General features: G+C 46.4%; 1 protein-coding gene across 2 annotated transcripts in view; it reads right to left on the reverse strand.

Moving 5' to 3' along the window:
* The window catches only part of DRP2 (dystrophin related protein 2), a 39,994-nt gene extending 17,471 nt beyond the window's left edge, over nt 1-22,523 (reverse strand). Inside the window, exons 1-9 of one of the 2 annotated variants that reach the window (XM_028095797.2) lie at nt 22,185-22,523; nt 19,951-20,166; nt 10,710-10,886; nt 6,501-6,664; nt 4,759-4,915; nt 2,677-2,797; nt 1,162-1,430; nt 647-793; nt 131-209 (exon numbers count right to left, since the gene is read on the reverse strand). In XM_028095797.2, coding sequence (XP_027951598.1) covers nt 131-209; nt 647-793; nt 1,162-1,430; nt 2,677-2,797; nt 4,759-4,915; nt 6,501-6,664; nt 10,710-10,826 — 1,054 coding nt within the window. In that variant the 5' untranslated portion in view covers nt 10,827-10,886; nt 19,951-20,166; nt 22,185-22,523. The remainder of the gene's footprint in view (nt 1-130; nt 210-646; nt 794-1,161; nt 1,431-2,676; nt 2,798-4,758; nt 4,916-6,500; nt 6,665-10,709; nt 10,887-19,950; nt 20,167-22,184) is intronic. The other variant, XM_028095799.2, reaches the window with a different exon arrangement.
* Between the last annotated feature and the right edge of the window lie 508 nt (nt 22,524-23,031).

Below are 23,031 nucleotides of genomic sequence, written 5' to 3' on the forward strand. Positions count from 1 at the left end.
TGCTTTATCCTTACTGCTTCTTGGATGCCACGATATCCTGGGCTCCCACCAGGTCCCCAAGGGATGAGAGTAGACTCTCTTGGAAGGTATCTGAGGTTCTGCTAAGTGAAGTCTAGTTTGTCTCACGTACAGGACAGGAAGTGCTGTGACCCAGGCCCGAAGTCGCGGTGGGCATCCTGGAGCTGCTTAAGCCTCTCACCAACTGACACCTGTGGAAAGAGGCAGAAAGTCAGTGAATTCATTCCAGATATTTAGTGTGGAATTTCCAGGCACCTCTGGAAATCTTTGTGAAGTCTTTTACAGGCTAGCTCCTCCCACGGCTGCCCAACTCCTAGCCCTTCCACATCACTCCCAAGGGTCAGAGAAAAGCATCCTTAATTCCAGGCCATAGTCACCCTTCATCTGCCCCTGTCCACCCTGAATGCCTACATTTAGACAAGTCTCTCTCAGATCTTCATTTTTCAATTACTCCCTGCAGCTTAGAGGTTGAGAAGACTGTTCCCTGGCCTGAAATTCTCTACTATTCTTTTCCCATGTAGGTCCCACTTTAATGCCCCTTCACTTTCTTTTGGCCTGAAGAAGATTTCCCCCAAGCCTAGTTATATCAAAGCTCTTCCCTATGGCTCACTCCAGGCTTCTCTTCTACCTGTAGCTGTTTCCACCGGACATTGATCTGCTCCAGGGCTCGGGAATTCTCCATTGACAAGTGTACATCAGAAATGGCAAGTTGGTGGGCCAGATCATTCACCAATTTCACTCCATCTTTCATGGGGGAGAATTCTTCTTTGAACAGCTACAGAACCAGAACCCAAGTCCCACAGCAAACAGAGAGTGGGAAAGAGGAACCATTAGTCATTCACCTCAAATCCTCCCTCCTCACGACCAACAGCACGACCCAGGTGCTTGCTATTAGGCCATTTGGATTCAGGTGTGGGGGGCCACTGTCCTTATTCTCTTCCTTTCCCACTCTCAGAAAACACCAGGGGAAGAGAAGACTGTGGGAAGACAGAGGAGACTCCAGCTAAACCAGCCGCCAAAGCCAGCACATAAACTGGAAAAGGCTCAGTTGCAGTCTAGGCCAACAGTGAAGCTTCAGTAGCAGGGACTGGGAGAAGTGTCAGGTCTCAGGGTGGGCCGTAGCCAGGTTAGGGGCCTGCATACCTTAAGAGCCTGGATGTGCTCAGGGAGTGAATCAATGAAGAGATCCCCAATGGGCTCCCATGTGGCTCGGACTCCCTCAGCCTGGGTCAGAGTATTGCTTAATTCCTCCATTGCCCCTTGGATCTCCAACAGCTGCTCCAGAGTGCGCTCAATATGGCGGTGCTGGTCCACACAGCGGGCTGTCAGCTTCTCCCATAGTTCACTGGCCACTGTTGCCTGCTTCCACACAAAGCGGCTAAGGTTCTGGATCCGCTGTCTGGGAGAGGTATCTGTAAGAGCAAGCAGGAAGCCAGGTCAGGCCAACCTGGCAGGGGCAGCCCAGGGAAAGACAGGGACAAAGATAGACCTTTGTAAAATGTGTGTGTGTGTGTGTGTGTGTGTGTGTGTGTGTGTGTGTTTAGCACTATGTGATTTATCACATGTGTAGGTTCATGGATCCCCCACCACAGTCAAGAGACCATATTATTACTTTTGCCCTACTATGAGGATTTCCTCATATTCTCAAAAAATGGGCAAGGTAAAATATTTTAAGAGGTGCCATGAGGTAAATCATCCAGAGTCCTATTCCCTTGACTCTAGAGCACTATTTTGCATTAGTGTCTGCTGCCCACTTCCATCCAAAGGAAGGAGGCATTTTCTGCCCAGGAGAGGTTAGCATAACTTGCCTAGCTTTTCCACCGAGGCACCTAAATTGGGGGTTTCTTCTCCCCCCCCAGATTTCCCCTCAGGAGTAGATTCAGACCCCCAAAACTCCAGGCTGGTCCTATCTGAGGCCCACTGGGCAGTAAATTGACTACTGGCCTCCTACTGAGGGGCTGAAAGTAAACTGAGTGAGTCAACAGCTTTACCAAAGGGCTCAATTAAAAAAAGGGTCCTTCCAGGCTATTCATAGCCAGTCTTGAAAGGCAAGGACTTCCTGGAGGAGAGGACCTGCTGAGCTACCACTCAGACCGAATCACCATGAATCACCCACAGCTACCTTATTTGAACCTAGACCTAGAGTGGCCTACTCTACTGAGGAAAGGGACCAGAAGTCACCAGGGTCAGTAGCAAAGACCTATGATAAATTTTTCTCCTGAAATGTCATCACTTAGCTTTTTAGATTTTAGAAAGTTTTTTTTTTTTTTTTTTTGATCAGAGCATCACTGCATGTCTATGTTGGAATGAAGCAGTATGTTTTTAAAGGACATACTACTACTACTTTTATTCACTGAGTCAGCTCAATGTGTTCGAGCCTTTTGTGTTTTTTCCTTTTTATGTCTCATTAGAAGGCCACTCATGATGCTCCACAGAGCCACATACAGCTTTGGGCCACACGTTGGTGTGGCCCTCCCCCTACTCCAGGTTCTGTTCTCTTTGCTGTTTCCTGCAATGTGAATCTTGCTCCTTCCCAACTTTGGACCCCTAAGAGAAAATTAGCCTCCTAGATAACAGAGAAAATGAGTTTGGGGAAGGCAGGAAGGTGTTTAGCAGTTCATAGCTAAGAAGAAGGCAAAAGAGAGGAAGACCACCCACCTTTGCTCTCAGAACGAGGTTCCTCTAATTCCTCAAATGGGTGCTGGGACAGGAAGGCCTGAGCTGACTCCAGCACAGAGTAGATATAGGGCCCCCGAGACTTGACATCTTCCATAAAGGCCTATGAAGTTTAGCAACATGGTCAGCAGGGAAGTAAAATCTTTCAATTGCTTTAAATTCCACTCTGCAATTGACCACCTTTCTTCTCTTCAGTGCAACTTGATCCTTAAGCATTATCACGTATCTTTGGGCTACCCAAACAGAAAGGGGTGTAGTCCTCCCTATAGCCAGAAGAATGACTCTGACACTGGGAGGTCTATTTAGTATGAAATGGGTCTGTTTATGCCACAAGGTAGAGAGAAATGTGGACATTTGGGGTGGGAATCTTGGTTCTCTGGAAGACCCAGAAAGTCCCCCGTAAGGGGCTTAGAGAAGTCAAAACCAGATAAGCAGGATTTATATCATAATTTTTTTAAAGATTTTATTTATTTGTTTGACAGAGAGAGAGAGAGCACAAGCAGGGGGGGCGCAGAGGGAGAGGGAGTAGCAGACTGCCCGCTGAGTAGGGAGCCCGACATGGGGCTCAATCCCAGGACCCCAGGATCATGACATGAGCTGAAGGCACACACTTAACCGACTGAGCCACCCAGGCGCCCCTATATTATTATTTTAATTAAATTTTTTGTTGAAATATAGGGAAAAGTACACAAATCAAAAGCGTACAGCTTGGGGAATTTCCATAAAGTGATTCCATATCTGTAATCAGTACTGAGATCAAGAAACAGAACGCTACCAGCATCCCAGAAGGCACACTCAATGACCCCTTCTGGTCACTATCTCATCCTTCCCCTTTAGGTAACCACTGTCCTGACTTGTAATACCACTGATTAGTTTCGTCCATTTTGAAATTCATATAAATGATATTATACATTACAGTACTCTTTTTGTATTGGGCATTTTTTCACTAAACATACTTTTGCTTGTTTGTTTGTTTAAAGATTTTATTTATTTATTTGACAGAGAGAGACACAGGGAGAGAGGGACACAAGCCGGGGGAGTGGGAAAGGGAGATGCAGGCTTCCCGCTGAGCAGGGAGCCCGATGCGGGGCTCGATCCCAGGAGCCCGGAATCATGACCTGAGCCGAAGGCAGACGCTTAACGACTGAGCCACCCAGGCGCCCCTAAACATACTGTTTTTAAGAGTCATCTATGCTGTGGCATGGAGTTATAGTTTATTTTCTTGCTGTACTATATTCTGTTCTGTATCCACCTTTTAAATTGAGATATAATTGAATATACGATTGTATAAATTTAAGGTATACAACATATTGATTTGACACATTTATATTGCGATATGGTTGCCATTGTCCCCTTAGTTACACCTCTGTTGTATCACATAAGTATTTCTTCTAGTGCATTCTGTATTCATTTTTTTTCAAAGATTTTTATTTATTTATTTGTCAGAGAGAGAGAGAGCACACAAGCAGGGGGGGCAGTAGAGGGAGAGGGAGAAGCAGGCTCCTCACTGAGCAAGGAGCCCGTCTGTATTCATTCTTAAGAAATATCTGTTGCTAGTTTCTGATTATAAGAGGTAATATATGTCACAGAAATCTTAGAAATTTCAGAAAAGTATGAAGAAGAAAATTAAAAAGAACTCTAATTTCATCACCTAACATTAACCATTGTGAACTTATTGATATAGTTCCTTCTTATGTTTTTGTATATGTGTATACGTGCACACACATCTATGTAGATTTTTGTACAATTGAGATCCACCTGGATATAGCTCTGTATCCTATGTTTATGTTTTTTTCACTTATTATATTTTGTTCATTTTCCCACGTTCCCACTGAAAATCGGGGCAGGATTTTAAAGGGAGGCCAATTTCTGACGAAAGGGCTAAAGAGAAAAGGTTTGACTTACTCTGGTGGATTTTTATCCAAAACCCAGTAAAACTGGATCCAGCCTTCTGTTACTTCAGGTGCCTAAGCAGAGGCTAGGTGCCCATCTGTCAGAATCCGGCAAAAAAGATCCCTTCCCAGCTGAGAGGCTACACACGGCAGCCTCGTAACTCAAACCTACCGCATGTGTCTCCTTCTCCTGTTGCACCAGGGCCACGTCCCCTTGCAAGGGCAGCTGAGCTGACAATTCTTCATCTTTTTGGCTGAGCCAGTCAATAATCTCTTGAAGAGGGAGCTGAAGCTTTCCACTGTGGTCTGAGAAGGCCTCTAGGCGAGCACTGCACACAAGGCGTAAGACCAGTGATTTTCAATCTTCTTTTTTTTTTTAAGTAGCAAAACATCTTTTCCCCCAAATACTTATGTGTTACTTTAATGCATAAAACAGATTAAAGAGGAGCTGCTCTGGTTGAAGTGGGAGGAGGCCCAGAGCCCTCCCTCCTCCTCACCCACAGAGGTTCCCAAGGCACCTTCACATGGAGTGCAGTACTAAAAACCAATGGGTAGGTCCATGAGTGGGAAGCATCAGTGTGTATGTCAGTTAATTCAGTTGCATGCCCAGCATCAGGCTGGGAAGGGGAGAAAACTGAGCAAAGGCATTAGGGGGGACAGCTGTCTGGTTGCCGTCTTGCCCTGGAGGAACTCAAATCATGCCAAATTACTCATCAACAGAGGTTTCTCAGAGCCTGCCCTCTGAGCAGAAAAGGATACAGTAAGTAGAAAGGCTAAGTCAGGTGACTGAATGCGGGCACTCACATGTGTGAGGACGCACACAAACATACGCAGCCCAAGGGTCCCAAAAGATGACAGCACCATAGGCTAGAGATTTGACATATGGAAGGAGAAAAATGCACACACTATAATCATCTCAGTATGCCTCCCTCCACAAATGAAACGTGAGCTGAGGACCAAGCGGCAGGAAGCTGGAGGCCAGTCTAGGTACAGCCATCAAGCCCATTCCCTGTAGCTGATAATAATAACTGTTCATTGCCTTCCTACTACCTGGGCTAAGCCCTTACCTAAATGATTGCTTCCACTAATTCTCAGAGCAGCAACTTTATGAAGTAGGGAGGTTAAGTAATTTGCCCAAGGTCACACAGTTAAATCGCCGGTAGAGCTATGATTTGAACTCAGGTTTATTTACTCCAGAGCCTGCATTCTTTCAACTTCTCTATGCCACCTCATTCCAGCCAAAGCCTACCAACAGGCAGGAGTTTGGGCTTTGATAATAAGGAGTGGAGAGGAAAAGTGTGGGGGGTAGGTTTATGTAGAAGGGTAGGGAGAAGAGGGACAACTGATATAGGAATCGCCTTCATGCTCTTACTGCTTTGACCTCAGTTTGGGGAGGAATAGGTGGGCTCATAACCAATGGATGGGAGTAGAAGAGAGCAGATAAGATCTACCGAGATGGAGGGCAATTACGAGAGGAAGAGGAGGAGGGAGTAGTCATAGCCTTCATTTATACATCAGTGCTTTTAAGTTCAGAAAGCATTTTCCTATCTTATAAGAATCCTCACAACAGCACTGTCAGGTAGTTAGGACAGTTCCTTCACTTGTTTTTTTTTTTTTTTTTAAAAAAAACAAAAAAACAAAAGTGAAATTCAGATAGCTCAAACCATGTATCCAAGGTGACAAAACTACTTAAAATCAAGCTACTTAAAACCCAAGGCTCAAATCTAAGTCTCCTGACTTCCGACCCAGGGTCCTTTCCAAAGTCCAGAGAAGGAAAGGGAGAAGTGGATGATGAGGCTGACGAGAGGGTGACACACAGGCTGAGAGGAGAATGACAAGTTGCAGCAGCAAAAGGAGCCCAACACTGTCCCAGCCAATCGCCTAAGGCTCCTGTTTCTAGGGGCCAGGCCTTACCGGAGGTTGTGAGACTTCTTTTTGATTTCATTCCAACACAGATTCATGGCTGGTGGTTCTAGGGGTCCAGCGGCACCAACAGACCCGTTGAAGAGCTTTGGGCTTAGGCAGGAACCCCCAGCACCATCCTGAGGAGGCACAGGGGCGGTAGCAGCAGCTCTAACCTGGACAGAAACACAGACATCCTGCGATCCCCGGAGTGTGTCACACCCTGGTCTGCACCAAGCCAAGGATGGGACAAATGTGAACAGGGAGAGAGAAAGGCTTGTCCCAGGGTGTGTTGGGGGGGGCGGGGTGAGGTAAAGGAAGACTTCGTGGCTCTGTTCATTGCAAGGTCCTCTCTTGGCCCAGGTCAGTGACTTTGAACTGCTCACTATTATCATTATTACTCTTATTACTGTAAGTTCTGCCAAGACTACTTACTGCCCGGATGGGATTCTGGAAGTACTTGCTTTAGATAAGAGCTGCTCAGAATAGCCCAAACACTGGCAACCACAGCATTCAAGGTAAGCCGTAGGCTCATGCTTCAGTGTCCCACAGTTTACCCAACCTGCTAGAAAAGAAAGCTGATGGGCTGCCTCAGAGATTCAGGGAGAGAGAGAGCAGAACAGCCAGAGAGAGCTACTGGTAATAGATGTCCGACTTCCCAAATGAATCTAGGCCTTCCTTGGTGTTCCCTCTCCCTCTTCCCCCACCTGCATTTTCCACCAGTCAGGAAGCCTAGAAATAGTCCTAAAGAGCACTGTTCAGCTTCCATGGGTGGAGAAAGAGCTAAAGCCACATTTTTGATCCTGATCTCCAAAGGACTCTGACCGGAGTCAGCAGCTAAAAGGACCAGGCATAGAGTCTGCCAAAGGCTCGCCTTGTGCCCTTAAGCTCAGAGCCTATCACTTGCTCGCCCTGCAGGGTATCATAAGGTTTAGGGGAATGAGGGTAGTGCCAAATAGCCCTTAAGAAGCTAGCTACCTCTAGCACAGTGCCAGGACTGCCCAGCCAGGGGCAGAGGGGAATAGAGGGGAGGAAAGTATGGGGGAGGAAATCTCAGCCTGTGCCACTCAATCCCAGCCTGGGGAAACCCACCTGCCCATCCGCCTATCTACCTGCTTGCCTTTTGAAGAAAGAACATGGTTCTGGGGGTGGCTGAGACTCTTCTAGTCTCCCTGTCCCCCAAAACCATACTTCCTTCCCACACAAGACCTTCCAGGCAATCTAGGAAACCCATCATTCCATTAAAACCACAGCTCACAGCCACATACTGAAAGGGAAGTGAGGGAGCAACCCAGCTCAAGGGCAAAGTTCTGAATTCAGTCACCCTGGGTCCCCATGAGCTGACCCTACCTGTGCTGCCTGGGGACTCCATTGCAGGATTCGGCAGCTCCATGATGATCCCTCAGCTTGGGTCCAGAATCAATGTCTGGTGAGCCACAGGCAGAGTCCCAACAGGCTCTAAGCAGGTTCCCTCAGGGGAGGCCAGCAGAGCTGAGCCAGGTCAGGAGGCGGGAGTTGTCACCCTGTTTGTTTACTGACCCCCCAGGAATCTGGAGGGGGCGGCTCTGTGAGGGCTCAGCCGGTGAATCAGAGCTTTGTCCCTGGGGAATTCCAGCTTGCTCCCAACTGGGCCCACCACACCGGGGCCAGGAGGGCCCTCCCAGGCTGGCAAGGATGGCGGGAGTGGGACTGGGCATTCCATGGTGCTGAGGAGGGGCATGCACAGGGTAGTTTCTCTTGATCTGTTCTCCCTTTCCACAGAAGACACCAAAGACTCACTGCCTCCAGCCCCCCCCCACCCCAAGATAGAAGAAAAGATCAGCCCACTTGGGTGATAAACCTCTGGTAAACTATTTACCCAAAGCCTGGCAGGAGGATGGGCTTGGAAATAAGTCTTGTCTTTAACTAAGTAAGTGTGTGCCCAGAGGCAGTGAGGAATGGGTGTTGGCGCACCTGGGGACGGAGCCATGGGAAGGCAGGGTCAAGAAGTTGGACTGCAGAAGATTCATCTAAGCCCGCTGTGGAAACAAGGGGGTGCTCTGCCCTGCCTTTGGGAGGAAGAGCTGAGAGGAGGGAGAGTCATTTTCCACCCCCAGACCTCTCCCTGCACTCTAAGGCTAGGGGGAAATAGATGGGTCTATGGGCATCCCCTTGGACCGCTGCAGGGAAGAGAGAGGGCAGAATGGAACCCAGCAGCTCTGAGGATCCAGTGCCCTGCTTGTGCTGCCTTGGGCCACAGGCCTGAAGGGCAGGGCCCCTCCTGGAAGTGACTCCTCTTCTCTTTCTCCAGCAGACTTGCCTGGGGGAAAGGTTAAGATTCCCTAGCTAGGCCCCCACCCCTCAGCTCCAAGGGAAAACACTTCGTTTTTACCAAAAAAGGGTTCTGTTCCCATCCTCATTTATCTCCCACAGAGTCTTCTGGGCTTTCCACAGTTCCACATTGTTTCCATGCTGAGGCCCACCTACAGGAATAGTTGGAGCAACTGCCTGACCCTTTCTGGGGATCTGGGGTGGAGCCATTCTGGGTGGATGGGGGATGGCAAGGGAAGGCAGGCCAAGAGCAGGGAGGGGCTCTAGCTCTGGGTCACAGCTTTGCTTATGCTGGGATAATTGGGCTCAAGCCAGTCTCACAGAGTCCCCTAGACTGGGAATGCCCCAGAGTGCGAAATGGCTCCTTGTGACCCAGGGACAACCAAGTTTTCTTGTTTCTGAGAGAAGCGCCCACGATGAACTGGGCTCCACCCATATTAGGCTGTCATTCCCTTCAGACTTCTTAGTTTCCCAAATCCCCATTTGGCTCCCTTACTATACCCCCATTACCCTGTTCTCCCCTCCTAGTTCCCTCTTATATTCACAAGTCCCCCTAGCAGAGCCAGGCACACAATAGGCAACTGATGAATAACAACATTTTCCATTCTCTACCACTGGCCTTCTACTTCTGGCTTTTGTGGCCAAGATGTCTTTTTCTCACCCCAATCCCCAGAGGGCTCTCTCCTGATCTCTTGAAACTTTAAGACAAAGTCGGGGCTATTGGGAAGGAAGAGAAGAAACTGAACAGTGGCAGAGGAGAAAGGTTGGTCTCACCATTCTCAATCACAAAATGAAGCCCTCAGGTCCCTCTGCCGAGGTGGTGAAGCTTGGAGGGGGGTGGATGATGTGCAGGGCAAGCGTTTTGGAAGGGCCCGGGCTTCTCCATCCCTTGACCCTATGTCAGTCCCACTCTGGGGAAGGGGTGGGTACACTGGGGGATGCTAAGTTGACACTGGCTTGAGAATATGTTAGAGGCAGCAATTTCTCTCTGGTTAGATGTGGGAAGACAGCTCAGGAAGACCTAGCTGTTATGCCTCTCCAGACCTTTCCCTCATTGTTCTCTGCAGAAATGGACTCCCCAGCACCGACATTCTCCAACCCTGCTGCCGTTATCCCTCCCTTCCTCCTCCCTGTATATTCTGCTGCTGTCTGCACCCCCAGCAGTGACTCAGCACCACAGCCCATCTGTGAGATACTAGGAGACATAGTACTTTTTCACACCCTCATGGTCTCTGGACCCCAAAGCATTGTAGGACAAGCCAAAACATGTTTATGCCTCCCCCTTGTCCAGTTAACTTCCCATGGACCTCCCTCATTGTCAGGAAAGGGGGCTGGCTATCTTCTTGGGATTACTGCCTCTCATACTTCCTTTACCCACCCACCAACATACATAGGAAGGAACACACAGCACCACCATTCTACTCCTAGGGAGGAGAGTGGAAAGGAGAGACAGGTATGAAGGTCAAGGGACTCGAAGTGGGGTTGAGCCAGGAGCTGTAAGACTAAAGACTTGAGAGGAAGAGCCAATGGAAGGAGAGAGAATATTCTGTAGGTGCAGAATATAAAGTATGCCATAAAGAAGCTAAAGCAAAGGAAGGTCCTGCCTTGTCCTAGGTCACACCCTGAAGGGTCACTGTTCTGGGACCTCCCTTGGGAGATTAACATGGAACTAGTCCCCCTCAGCCATGGGGGTCCTGCCCAGCCCAGCACATTTCCTTGCCCTATGCCCCCTATAAAAGGCTTCATGAGTGACAAGGGATGAGCCAGAAGGAGGTCCCATGCCCTCCAAAGGGTTTCATCTATATAGAGAGTGCTCCAGAGCCTTAGGAAGCATGGACACCCACAAGAACACACACAGATCCTGTGTCCACTCTTTCTCCACAGGACTTTGTCTTGCTCTCAGCCTCTTACCTGAGGCTGGGGGCAGGTGCTTCGGAGGCTGCTGCTGTGATGGAACTGGTCAGCTGCCCGCCATTCATGACATCGTGGGAGGGTATAAGGGCATCCCTGCATGACCATAGGTTGCATCAGAACCAAGGCTCATGGGGGGTGAGAATGGGCAGTGCACCGACCGTTGACCATAAGCACCTGGAAAAGTAACGAGGAGAGATTCAGAGTCAAGACCCAGAAAAGGCCTATGAGCCCAACACTTACCTAACGGTGCCTTGACCGGTTATGTAAATAAGTATTCAAAGCTTATTGGTCTACCCAGTAGTTTTTTTCCCAGTCCACCATGTACCATAAGGGACTTTATTTAATCATTGACCAAAGAAGTATTTATTGTTTATCTGTTGTGCTCTGTGCTAGAGACACCAAAATGATTTGCTGTCTGAGATCTCACAGCCTAGAGAAGAGGGTGGGGGAGATCAGGGTGAGGGGAGGCAGTCATATAAACCCATAACTATAATAAAACGCTTATGTGGCAAGTGTTATAATCGAGATTTGACTAGAAGGCTAGGGGAGCACAGACAGAGGAACAGCTAACTCTGAGAATGTGCAAAGATTTCAGAGAGATGGCGTTTGAGATGAGTCTCAAAGGACAAGTAGATGTTTGCCTATGCAGAGAAGGGGAAAAAGGGAGAAGGGTGTTCCCAGCAGAGGAACCCACCTATGCAAAAATGGATGTCACCCAAAAAAGCATAGCATGTTCAGAGCACAGTAAGTGCCACGTGGCTAGAGTTTAAGAGGCACAGAGTTGAAAAAGACACAGTGCCTGCCCCCGAGGAGTTCACATATAGAAAGAATAGACATGGGAAAAGTCAAGCCATGAAGTGTTACTTGCATTAATAATAGAAGTATTTATGGGATGGAGTGAAGGGATAGATGAGGTGAGTTCTACCTGGTCATATCAGGAAAAGTCTCCCTAGACGAAATACACTTGAGGTGAGCCATGAAAGAGAAATCAAGATTGTCATTAGGCGGGGGAGATAAGACAAAGTAATAATAATAATAATGGTAATAATAATAATTCCCAACAGCACAAAGTGAAATGTATGGCATGGGAAGCAGTAGACGAGGCTGGCTGTGGCCCTATCGGGTCATGCCTTGAATGATAAGCAGAGAATTCTGGGCTTTATTTCGTACACAATAGGGAGGCACTGAAGATTTTAAGCAGAAAGGTGACTCGACCAGATTTGCCTTTTAGAAAGAGCCCTCTGGCTGCCTTGTGGAGTGATTCTCCCTGGGGAAGAACCCCTTGAGAAGCTGTTATAATTGGCAAGCAGTTGCAGTGAGGAGGGAGCAGAGAGCACGGCTTATGAGATACTTACCGAAGAGGTAAAATACATGGAGCTCGGTAAAATACATGGAGCTCGGTGATCAATTGAATGTGAAGAGTGAAGGAGGTGGAGGAGTGAAAAGTTTCTAATTTGAGAGCTGGGTGCATAATGTTGCCAACAGCAAGAGACGGAAGACAGGAGAAGGAACAAATTTGGTGTGGTAGGGGATGAGGGCAGTGTGCCATAGTAAGCTATGCTTGAGACACATTCAGCTTTGGATGAGCTGAGAAAAGGAAGACATGAGTGAAAAAGTTAGATGTACAAATCAGTCAACAGTTTAGTGGATGTACACAAGTGGGATGAGAATGAGTAACAAAGACAATGCTTGCAACTGTTAAAAGTGGTATCTTTTAGTGTTGGGCATGCAAACCCTGATCCAAAGAGTAGGGAGTGTGAGCATCTTTGACTCCTGATGTTGAGGATTAAAGAGCCACCATTTTTAGTCTCTATTTCAGTGGTTCCCAACAGTTTAGGTGTAAGGGCCCCTTAAGATAAAAAAAAAGAATCGCACTTCACCCACTCATACCTACAATAGTAGCTGTACTTTCAGTACTTACAGAGCGAGAAAAAACACTTATGCATTTAAAGATCTGTGGACTTCTTGCATTGAGTGCCCTTCCCTCCTCCTCAGGGGTCCTTGGTTCAAGACTGGGGACTGTTACAGATCATAAAGATACAAGAGTTTATGGTCTGAAGGACACTTTCTTGTACTCAAAGTCTCAAGAGATTACACAGCTACATAGCTCCTCATGCCCAAAGAGAGTCTCCAAAGAATGGCTGAACAGATGGCCTCCCCTCTTATCTGACACCAACATAAAATAATTAGTAACTCAGATAAAAACCAAAGTATCACTCTAGGTGTGTTATAAGCGTGAAGGCTACAAAAGGCTTGCCTTCAGACCTCTTTTTATATTAACATTTTTATTTTCGCTGATTACACAAGTAATGCATGTTCTTTTTTTTAAGATTTTATTTATTTATTTGACAGAGAGAGACAGCAAGAGAGGGAACACAAGCAGGGGCAGTGGGAGAGGGAGAAGCAAGCTTCCTGCCGAGCAGGGAGCCCGATGTGGGACTCGATCCCAGGACCCTGAGATCATGACCCGAGCTGAAGGCAGACGCTTAACTGATTCACCCAGGCGCCCGGTAATGCATGTTCTTTATAGAAAAACTGGAAAACCCAAAAAAATCATAAGGATGAAAACTAAAATTACCTATAATACTACCACCCAGAAATAGCTACTACTAATAGGCATGAAGCCTTGCAGTAGTTTTTCCATGAAAAAAATATATATCCATACATCTCCAATTGTCATCCTATGATATATATCATTTTATATTGTGCTTTTTTCACTTGCCATTTATATCATGATCATTTTAGAATGTCACTAACTATTCCTCTAAAACATGATTTCTAATGGCTGTAAAGGTGATAGAGCACTATGGTTGAGGCCATGGGCTTTGGTATCATACAGACCTAGAATCAGACCCACACTGTTCATCCTAAAAGCAGTATGGCCTGGGATGAGTTTACCTCTCTGAGCATCAGTGTTCTCATCTGCAAAATGGAGATGACAATGATACTGCCTTCAAAGAATTATTCTAATTATTAAAATTAATGAGTTTTAACAACTTAACATAGTGTTTAGCAATAGCATACTGCTCAATAAATGTTAGCTGTAATCATTGTTGTATACTACTCAGTTGAATGGATATACCATAATTTTAACGAGTAGACATAAGTCACACTGCAATGAACAGCCTTGTGCATATCTGTGATTCTTTTCTTATGATAATTTCCTAGAAGGGAGAATTCCTGGACCAAAGAGTATGAACCAATTTCAGGCTTGCGATGCATACTTCTAAATTGCCCTAGAAAAAATAGATCACTTTATACTAACACCAGCAATGTATGAGAGTGCCAGTTTCCCAACACACTTGCCAACAGTGAGTATTCTTATTTTTATTTTTATTTTTTTAAGATTTTATTTATTTAGTTGACAGAGAGAGAGACACAGCGAGAGAGGGAACACAAGCAGGGGGAGTGGGAGAGGGAGAAGCAGGCTTCCCGCCGAGCAGAGAGCCCAATGCGGGGCTCGATCCCAGGACCCCAGGATCATGACCTGAGCCGAGATGCCCAACAACTGAGCCACCCAGTTGCCCTGACAGTGAGTATTCTTATTTTTAAAATATCTTCGCCAATTTTATAAGAGAAGATGGCATCTTGAGGAGTTCTCTGTGTTTCCTTAATTACTAAAGATGCTTAATCCTACATTTTTAGCGACCAGTTGTGTTTCTTCTTTCATGAACTATCTCTTTGTCTCTTCCGAGGTTCACCTCTCTACAAATTATAACTTCCTTCCTTCTTATTCCTCTACTGACCTGATGTCAGGTTGATGCTTCACAAAACAAAAATAAAACAAACACAGGAGTCAGAGAATTCAGATCTTCTCATCCCAGTGCAGGCAGAGAAGGCATAAACTCCTTCTGGTCCTACCTTGATTATCCTCTGCTGTTTTCAGGCTTTGCCACTGACTGTGACGTCAAGTCATTTCACCTCTCTAGACCTTGGTTTGCTACCCCGTAAAACATTAATGTGTAAGAGGTGTCAAACATCAAAATACTAGCATTCCCTGTGTTTGTAGAGCCTGCTGTACTGTGTTTCTTGGTCCTCAGTGCAACCTGGTAAGGTTTGGCCCAGCCAGATTTATGATCCTATTTGAGAGATGGAGATGCTGAGACACAGGTGAGCTGGGGCTTCCTGACTCCTGGCCAGTGTCCTTTGTTCTACAAAAACATTCTTCCTTCTGCCTCTCTATTTATCTCCATGATGTCCCACATTACCACCTGTACATACTGATTCTCTTCCTCACCGCCCCCCCCCCCCCGCTGAGCAGGAGCCCAATGTGGGGCTCTCTATCCCAGGACCCTGGGATCGTGACCTGAGCCAAAGGCAGACGCTTAACAACTGAGCCACCCAGCCTCCCCCCTATTCTCTTCCTATCCCTCCTTTTAATTTGCAGAGGCTGGGAGGAATTGGAGATGAATCTCAGTCCCCAGATGGCCAAGTGTAGGAGATAAGACATATTTTTAAGAAGTATAACTTAGGGGAAAAAATGATTCATACCTTATGTGGGACACAGAAACCATGCCATGAGAGGTCACAGAAGAGGAAGCATTCGCCTTAAATTGGAGGGATTTAGGATGTATTTATGGAAGAGATCCTTTTGAGCTAAGGTGAGAGAGAAGATTTGTACACATGGAGTAATGCGAAGGATGCTTTCGGGGTGGAGCTAGCTCTTCTGTGCCTTCCCCTAGGGATCCTGCTTGATACCAAAGCTGTGGCTTTTTGCTACTAGGAATGTTCTTCCTGGTTTTCAAAGCCACACACAGGCCCTTCCAGAAAGATTCGGGGGGGAGACATTATTTCTCTTAGGCAGAGATAAAAGCTTTAAAAACATTTGGGAAATACCAGAATTCTAACATGAAAGCCAAATTATTGGCTATTGGAGGACAAGGTCTGTATCTGATATTTATTTCTATCTCACGTATTTTTTTTAAGATGGTGGCAAGTACACAGCAGGCACTCGGTGAATGTTTCCTGACTGATTTATGGAACTGAACTCCAACTAGGTCAGTGTACAGTTCCTCAACTTTGTACGTACAAATCCCAGAAGGCATGAAAAAAAAACACTTTGGATACATGTATTTATTTGCATTTGTGTAAAGTGATGTATATAGAATGTTAGCATTTGAAGCAAGCCTTGAAAGGGCAAAAAAAAAAAATTGTAAACAACCTAAATTTCCATTACTAGGGGACTAGTTAAATAAATACTGGTATAGGGGCACCTGGGTGGCTCAGTCATTAAGCGTCTGCCTTTGGCTCAGGTCATGATCCCAGGGTCCTGGGATCGAGCCCCGCGTCGGGCTCCCTGCTCAGTGGGAAGCCTGTTTCTCCCTCTCCCATTCCCCTGCTTGTGTTCCCTCTCTCTCATCTCTCTCTCTCTCTGTGTCAAATAAATAAATAAAATTTTTTCTAAATAAATAAATAAATAAATATTGGTATATCCATACAATGGAATTCTATACAGCGGTTAAAAACGTAATTAAGAACACTTTATGTATCTCTTAGGACATAATTTTAAGTAAAAAGAAAAGAAGAAAAAATAAGGTGGTTAGTTTACATTTGTGTAAAACCAAAAGGAAAGTATGTGCTTATCAATGCAAAACAATTACATGGGATAAAATAAAAGAATACAAAAGAATCTGTTAATATTGATTGGCTTCGGAGAAGGGAGCCAAGTGACTACCAGACAGAGGTGGGAGAATTCCCTCCATTCTTTAGGGATTTTCTCTCTTTAAAACTGAGAAATATAATACACTTAACAAAGAGTGCATAAAACAGATGTGTAAAATATACTGAAATATCATAAAGCAAATTCCCATATAGTCACTGCTTGGGTTGAAAAATAGAATCATTACCCACACTCACAAAAGCCCTGTGCCACCCACAAGAGATGCAGTTTTTATTGACTATCCTTTTGTACCCTGTCAATATTAGCTCTTTAACAGGCACTTCCTCCCTTCCTTCCCACTCCTCACTAACATGCCGTGGGCGTCTTCAGCAGTTTTCTGTAAAGATTAGTGCAGCGGCTTTTCCACAGCCAAATAAATAATAACAGTTAAAACTTACTGTATTCCAGGTTTTTCATCATTAATCAGTCTATATAATCAAGTCACTTAATCTTCATGACAACCCCATGAAGGGGTTGCTATTCTCTTCATCGTGTGGATAGGAACACAGCAGAACAGAGGCAGTAAGTAACCGGTTCAAAGTGATATTGTGAATTATGGGGTGAGGAGCTGGGATTTGTATCCGGGGCAGATGTGTCCCAGAACACAAGTTCTTCACTGTTCACACTATTCTGCCTCTGGAACTTCTAGAACGCAGGCCCTGAGGCACTGTAGTCACTGACCCCTAGAGCAAGCAGAGATTTTTTTTTTTTTTTTTTTTGGCTATGGGCCACCAGGGGGGAGCCCAAGCACTTGACTCAGTCATGCCGCACCCAGGCAAAGGCACAAGCAATTAAGAGGATGTAGTGAGTCTGGGGGTCTGGGGGGATCACCGAGCTGGCAAACCCTACATTTCAATGACTTTCCTAGGACATCTGAGAAGTAAAATTCTGGTCAATTCTCCTAGTCTCACCTCTGAGCTCCTCCTGTGCCTTTAGAATTCAGTAGATATATATATTTTTTAATGAACGAATAAAGTCTACCTAGAAACTAGAGAAGTCTAGGCACCCATCCTACAGAAATACTTGCAGAAATGGATGAGGATATCTGCTGCAGTATTGTTTGCAGTCGCAAAACTTTGCCATCAACTCAAGTGGTCATTACCAGGGGACCGGGTGAGTGGGCTATTGTCAAGAGAGGCGGCACAGCGTGACAGTTAGGGATGTGGGCTCTGAGCCAGGACACCCAGGTTTGCATGCTGGCTCCACTACTTATCAGCACAGGTTTGGACAAGCCCCCAAGCTTACTAGGCGTCAGTCCCTGCATCCATAAACCAGGGATAACGAAAAGACCTACCTCATAGCCTGGTAGCAAGGAGCTCATTCATGGTTTCTGACACCTAATCTTACCTATTAATACAGCCACTCATGAAATGAAATATTATGTAGCTGTTAAAAAGAGGTAGATCGGGTGCCTGGGTGGCTCAGTCGGTTAAGCGGCTGCCTTTGGCTTGGGTCATGATTCCAGGGTCCTGGGATCGAGCCCCACATCTGGCTCCTTGCTCAGCAGGGAGTCTGCTTCTCCCTTTCCCTCTGCCTCTCCCTCTGCTTGTGCTCTCTCTGTCTCTCTCTCTCAAATGAATAAATACAATCTTTAAAAAAGAAAGGTAGATCTATATACACTGATGTAAACAGATATTGAAGATATGTATTTTAGATAAAAGAAGTTCAGAATAATATGTCTGAGAGAACACCAATTATGCAAAAAGCTTTTGAAAAAAATCTATATGTGCATATGCATAGAAGGAAAGCGTGCAAGGAGACACAAAACCGCTCAGCAACATTATTTCTCGGGGAGTTGTGTGAGGGGGATTCTCCCTTTGACTTCATACACTTCGTGTATGTGTATATATACTTGTGTGTGTATATATACACAAACGTATGTATACATATATACACATACACATACACATACATTTACATGTATGTATTTTATAACAAGCATTTATTATTCTTGGGAGAAAAATAAATAAATAGGGAAGACTTTTAAATCATGAGAGGCTTGGCAAAGAACAAGGCAGTGGGAAGAAGACCCCCCTCCCATGTGCTAGAGATTCCTCTCTCCAATCCAAGGTAACACTGAATGATGGCACCCCCTCTCACAGCACTGCCTTTCTACCTGACACCATGGCACTAAGAGAGAAGACACACATCTCATTGGTGCTGAAGCTTGTTATGTGTTCCTAAAATAATTCTTGCAAGGTAGCCAAAAACTGAGGTTCTGCTTCAGATGCTCTCCCTTAATGAATAAATCATGGAGACTCGGATTGTCAAACTGGAAGGGACCTTAGAGATTATCTAGACCAACCCCCTCATTTATTTTTTTTAAGATTTTATTTCTTTATTGGACAGAGAGAGAGAGAGCCAGGGAGCACAAGCGGGGGGAATGGCAGAGGGAGAGGGAGAAGCAGGCTCTCTGGGAGCCCGATGCGGGGCTCGATTCCAGGCCCCTGGGATCATGACCTGAGCCCAAGGCATATGTTTAACCGACTCAGCCACCCAGGCGCCCCCAACCCCCTCATTTACAAACAGAAAGAATGAAATGTGTTCCTGAGAAGTTAGTTGTCAAGCAATCTCGAGAAATGAGATTTTTCTCATTTCTCTCATTCTTTTCTCCAGTGGAAAGAATCAGAGATGCATCCCCATGGGGAGCATTTTATTCTAAGGCCAATTAATGCAATACATCTGAAACCTCTATACACTGCTGGTGGGAGTATAAGTTAGTAAACCATTTTGGACAGCAATCTGACAATATCTCCCAAAGGTGAAGATTCTCATACCCTGTGATGGAACGATTCCTTTCTAGATAGATACCCAAAAGCAACAGTCACCTAAGAATATCTATAAAAGCATGATCATAATAGCCCTGTGAGCCAAAAACTGGAAGCAGCCTAAATGTTCATAAACAGCAAAATGGATAAATAAATCATGGCATATTCATTAAATGGAATGCTACACAATGGCGAAAAAAATAAGTGACCTAGAGTCACATGTCACAACATGGATGATTCACAAATATAACAGTGAATTTTTAAAAATTGGACCAGAATATATCCCACTGATATAAATTTTTAAACCACGAAAAGAAGTGGTATATGTTTTTTAAAGACACATACGTATGTAGTAAAAGTATAAATAAGTGCATGAGAATCATAAACACCAAATCCAGGAGAGTGGTTACTTCGGAGGGAGGTGGTGGGGGGAGGAGGGAGTTTTAATCATAGAAGGATAGACAGAGGGTTTCAAGTCTACTGGTGATGTTTTTTTCTTAGGCTGAAAATGGTGGGTATTTGGATTCTCATTATGTCATTCTTTGTATCTTTTTGAGCATAGAAAAAATTTTCACAGCACATTGGTTGAAAGAATGCAACAAATCTCACGGTGAAAAGAATCCACACTTTTCAGATGTAACAAAATACCAAAAGAAATGTGTAAGATCCAAATGCTGACGTCCAAATGACAGGAATATTCCTTAAACTTGTTTCATTTTCCTGGGACTAGTTTCACAGGAGGGAACCTGCCGGAGAAGCAGCAGTAAACTGAGAATCAGGAGATGAGGGTTCCACTCTCTCAGATACTCACCAGCTTTGGAAAGGAGAACAATTTGATTTGTCTCTCAATTTTTCTCGCATTTAAAAAGGCAGTATTGGACTAGATTATCTGATAAGTTTTTTTCCATGTGACAATTTCTCCCAGCTTTTTTTGGTTCCGGGTTTTTTAAGCAGCAAGTCCCAAAACTGTGTCTGCTAAAGTGTTTTCCATGTAGAAAAGCGTTCCCTGGTCAAATCCGTTTGGGATCTACTGGGTTAAACAAAAGTAAATGGATTTATTTATGGCAGTCCGGCTCGGAGCCTTTTAATACACTTATATATACATTGTGACTCTCTAAGAGAAGAATTCGGTTTTGAAGCATTTTCAAAAACAAAAAAAATATTGGACCACAGAATGCACCCCCACACTACCACCACCACCACTCCTTATTTTAAAAACAGAATCTATTAACATTCTCTCAGAACAGTGTTCTGTGAGACATCAGTGTGGTAAGTGCTGTCCAAGAAGGAATTTGTCTCACTTGCTATTTCAGTTGCAGATGTGTGTTTAGAATCCCTTATAAGGGAGAAATGTCATCTCACGGTATAGCTCCCCATAGAATGGGTTTCTTCTGAGTGTCCCTGGCCAGTTGAGAAGGATTATCTGCTTGGGCTTCATGAGTGACAGCCCCTCCTATCTGGCTCTGTGGCAGACTGAACATCAGAAACTTCTGGGGATCTATACTTAGAAGTGCTGCATCCCAGATACACTCTCTAATTCTGGCTCTTGGGCCTCTGTTAAGTTTGCTGCTTCAAGCCATACTTCCTCCTCTGGGTGATTTTGGAACTGAAGGGTGCTCTGGCGCAGAGCTCCAGAGATACTTGGCAGGAGAGCAGAATGCCTAGGGGAACAACTTTCCATGTGTCTTCTCCCCCCCCACCCCCCGCAAGAGTTTGCAGGAAGCAGGACTGCAAGCAAGATGAGGACCCAGCCAGGAATAGAGGGACTCTGTCTTCTTACAGGGACACGACACTTATCACTTTCACTCGCAGCACCTCCTTTTCAGGGAGGGTTTCCATAGAAGGCTCCCAAGTTCTCTGGAACCATATCCCACAGGGCCTCTTAAAAGGTGATGTACCTGAGGGCCTTTAGTCCAGAAACAAGGATTCCTTTGGAGAAGTCAGGAACTCAGGTGAACTAGACCTAGAGCATTTTAAAGGCTTTCGGTTCTTTTGAACGATCAAAAAGAAAACAGAAAAGTCCGTTCTCTTGCATTCGGCATGCACCATGCTATCGCTGGAAACAGGCAGCAGCTGCTGTCTCGATTCCACCCCGCCCCAGGCCAGCCCAGCTACCTGCTTGCACCCAACACCCAGGAGGCCTAGCCCTGCCTGCCTAACAAAGGTGGGATAAACCGTAGCTACCCACACGGTATCGGGCCCGCTTCCCAGGCTGGGGTGTTGGGCCCGGTGCCAGGGAAGGTACGGAGCCCAGAAGAAGCAGGGTGCTTGACTCCAGGAGAGGTGAGCCCCATTGCACAGCACGCCAAGCTCCACTTTCAGGAGTGCAGAGGTACCTCCTGATTGCACAGGGTAGGAAGGAAAGCAAGGGAAGAAGCAGAGGGCTTCAGGGAAGACGGACTGAACCAGGAAGCAAGGGCGGAGAGTAGGATGCGCCTTCAGCACCAGGCTCCTAAGGCAGAGCCCAGTCTACTCCAGGGAGGCTCTCCTGTGTCCTGTGTGCGGACTAGACATTCATCTGCTCAGGAGACCTGCTCTGAGGTCCCACGTTTCCTCTCTCCTCCCTTTTCAGCCAGTGCTTTCCACACCCCTTCCCTTCCCTCCCGCCAGGAAATCCACCCTTGGACGAAAAGCATATCATTGAGAACAAACACAAATGAACAAACAAACAAGCAAGCAAAGAAAGAAAGAAAGAATAGCCCTCTCTTCTCTAAGAAGCAAACTGTGGACCTTCCTCTTATTCATTAGTTGCTCACATTGGCTTGAGTTTCTGTTGTTCCTGGGCACCTTTTTGTCCGCCCCCCCTCCCCCGGAGTCCAAGCAGTGGCCACTTCATCGTGGGCATTTGTTTTTAATGCAAGTTTCCCCCCAAAGGCACACATGCAGGCAGCAGGTAGCGGGACACACACACACACACACACACACACACACACACACACACACACACAGAGTACCTCCGGCGCGTCCCTTCCCTCAGTCCTTTCCCCTCAGCCAGCCGAAAAAGGAGAAAGGGCGAGGCTGGGGCATCTTCTCTCCGTGGCCTACCTTCGGATTCCGACAGGTCTGAGGAGCAGGCTGCAACTGGGAGCTGGCAGGCCGGCGCGGGGCTGCCTCTGTGAATCAGCAAAGGAGTCCCTGAGACAGGGATGCCGCCAGCTGCTGGAGGCACACTCTCCCTCCGTCTCTCCCACCTTACTGCCCTCTTCTCTGTCTCCCCTTCCCCCTCCGCTCTCAGAGCCGCTGGGTGTTGCTATGCAATCGCATCAGGACTAACAGCGTCGCTCCGACCTCCAGCAAAGGTACCCTTGACTGGGCGAATGCAGAAAGCGCAAGGACAGTTTTGTGAAACTACCAGAGCCTTAGCGGCTCTCGCGGAGATTTCAGTTCATGAGAAGCAGAGGAGGAAAGCGGAAGAGGCTGAGAGGCAGATGGGGGGAGGCGGGGGGGGGGGGGGTGGGGGGAGGCTCCCACTGGGGAGGAGGAGACAAAAGAGGCCCGGAGATCAATACAAGCGGCTGAGTGAGGAGCCTGGGCCCCAACTTCCCCAGATCTAGCCCAGAGCCAAAGCCAACTTCAGAGCCAGAAGCTGGCAGGGTCTCTCAGTAGCCAGTCCAGGATTCGGCTTCTGTGCTGGAGGTTGAAACACTCTGCTCTAGAATTGTCGCTGGTACCCAAGGCACAGCCTTGGGCCAGGGCAGACCTCCAGTCATCCCCAAAGTTCTCCGCTCACCCCTGTTAGAGCTATGTGGAGGAAAAAACCTCCACGATGAGGGAAACAAAGTGGACCCTGAATGATTGGAGAAAATATTTTTCCTCCATGCCTCGCCTCAGCAACGACCCCATTCTCCCCGCTTCTGTCCACACCAGCCCCTTACTCCTCTATCACCCCTGT

The sequence above is a fragment of the Eumetopias jubatus genome, unplaced genomic scaffold, assembly GCF_037043125.1.
Source record: "Eumetopias jubatus isolate StellerSeaLion01/CBP00866 unplaced genomic scaffold, mEumJub1_p1.0 scaffold_11, whole genome shotgun sequence".
NCBI lineage: Eukaryota > Metazoa > Chordata > Mammalia > Carnivora > Otariidae > Eumetopias > Eumetopias jubatus.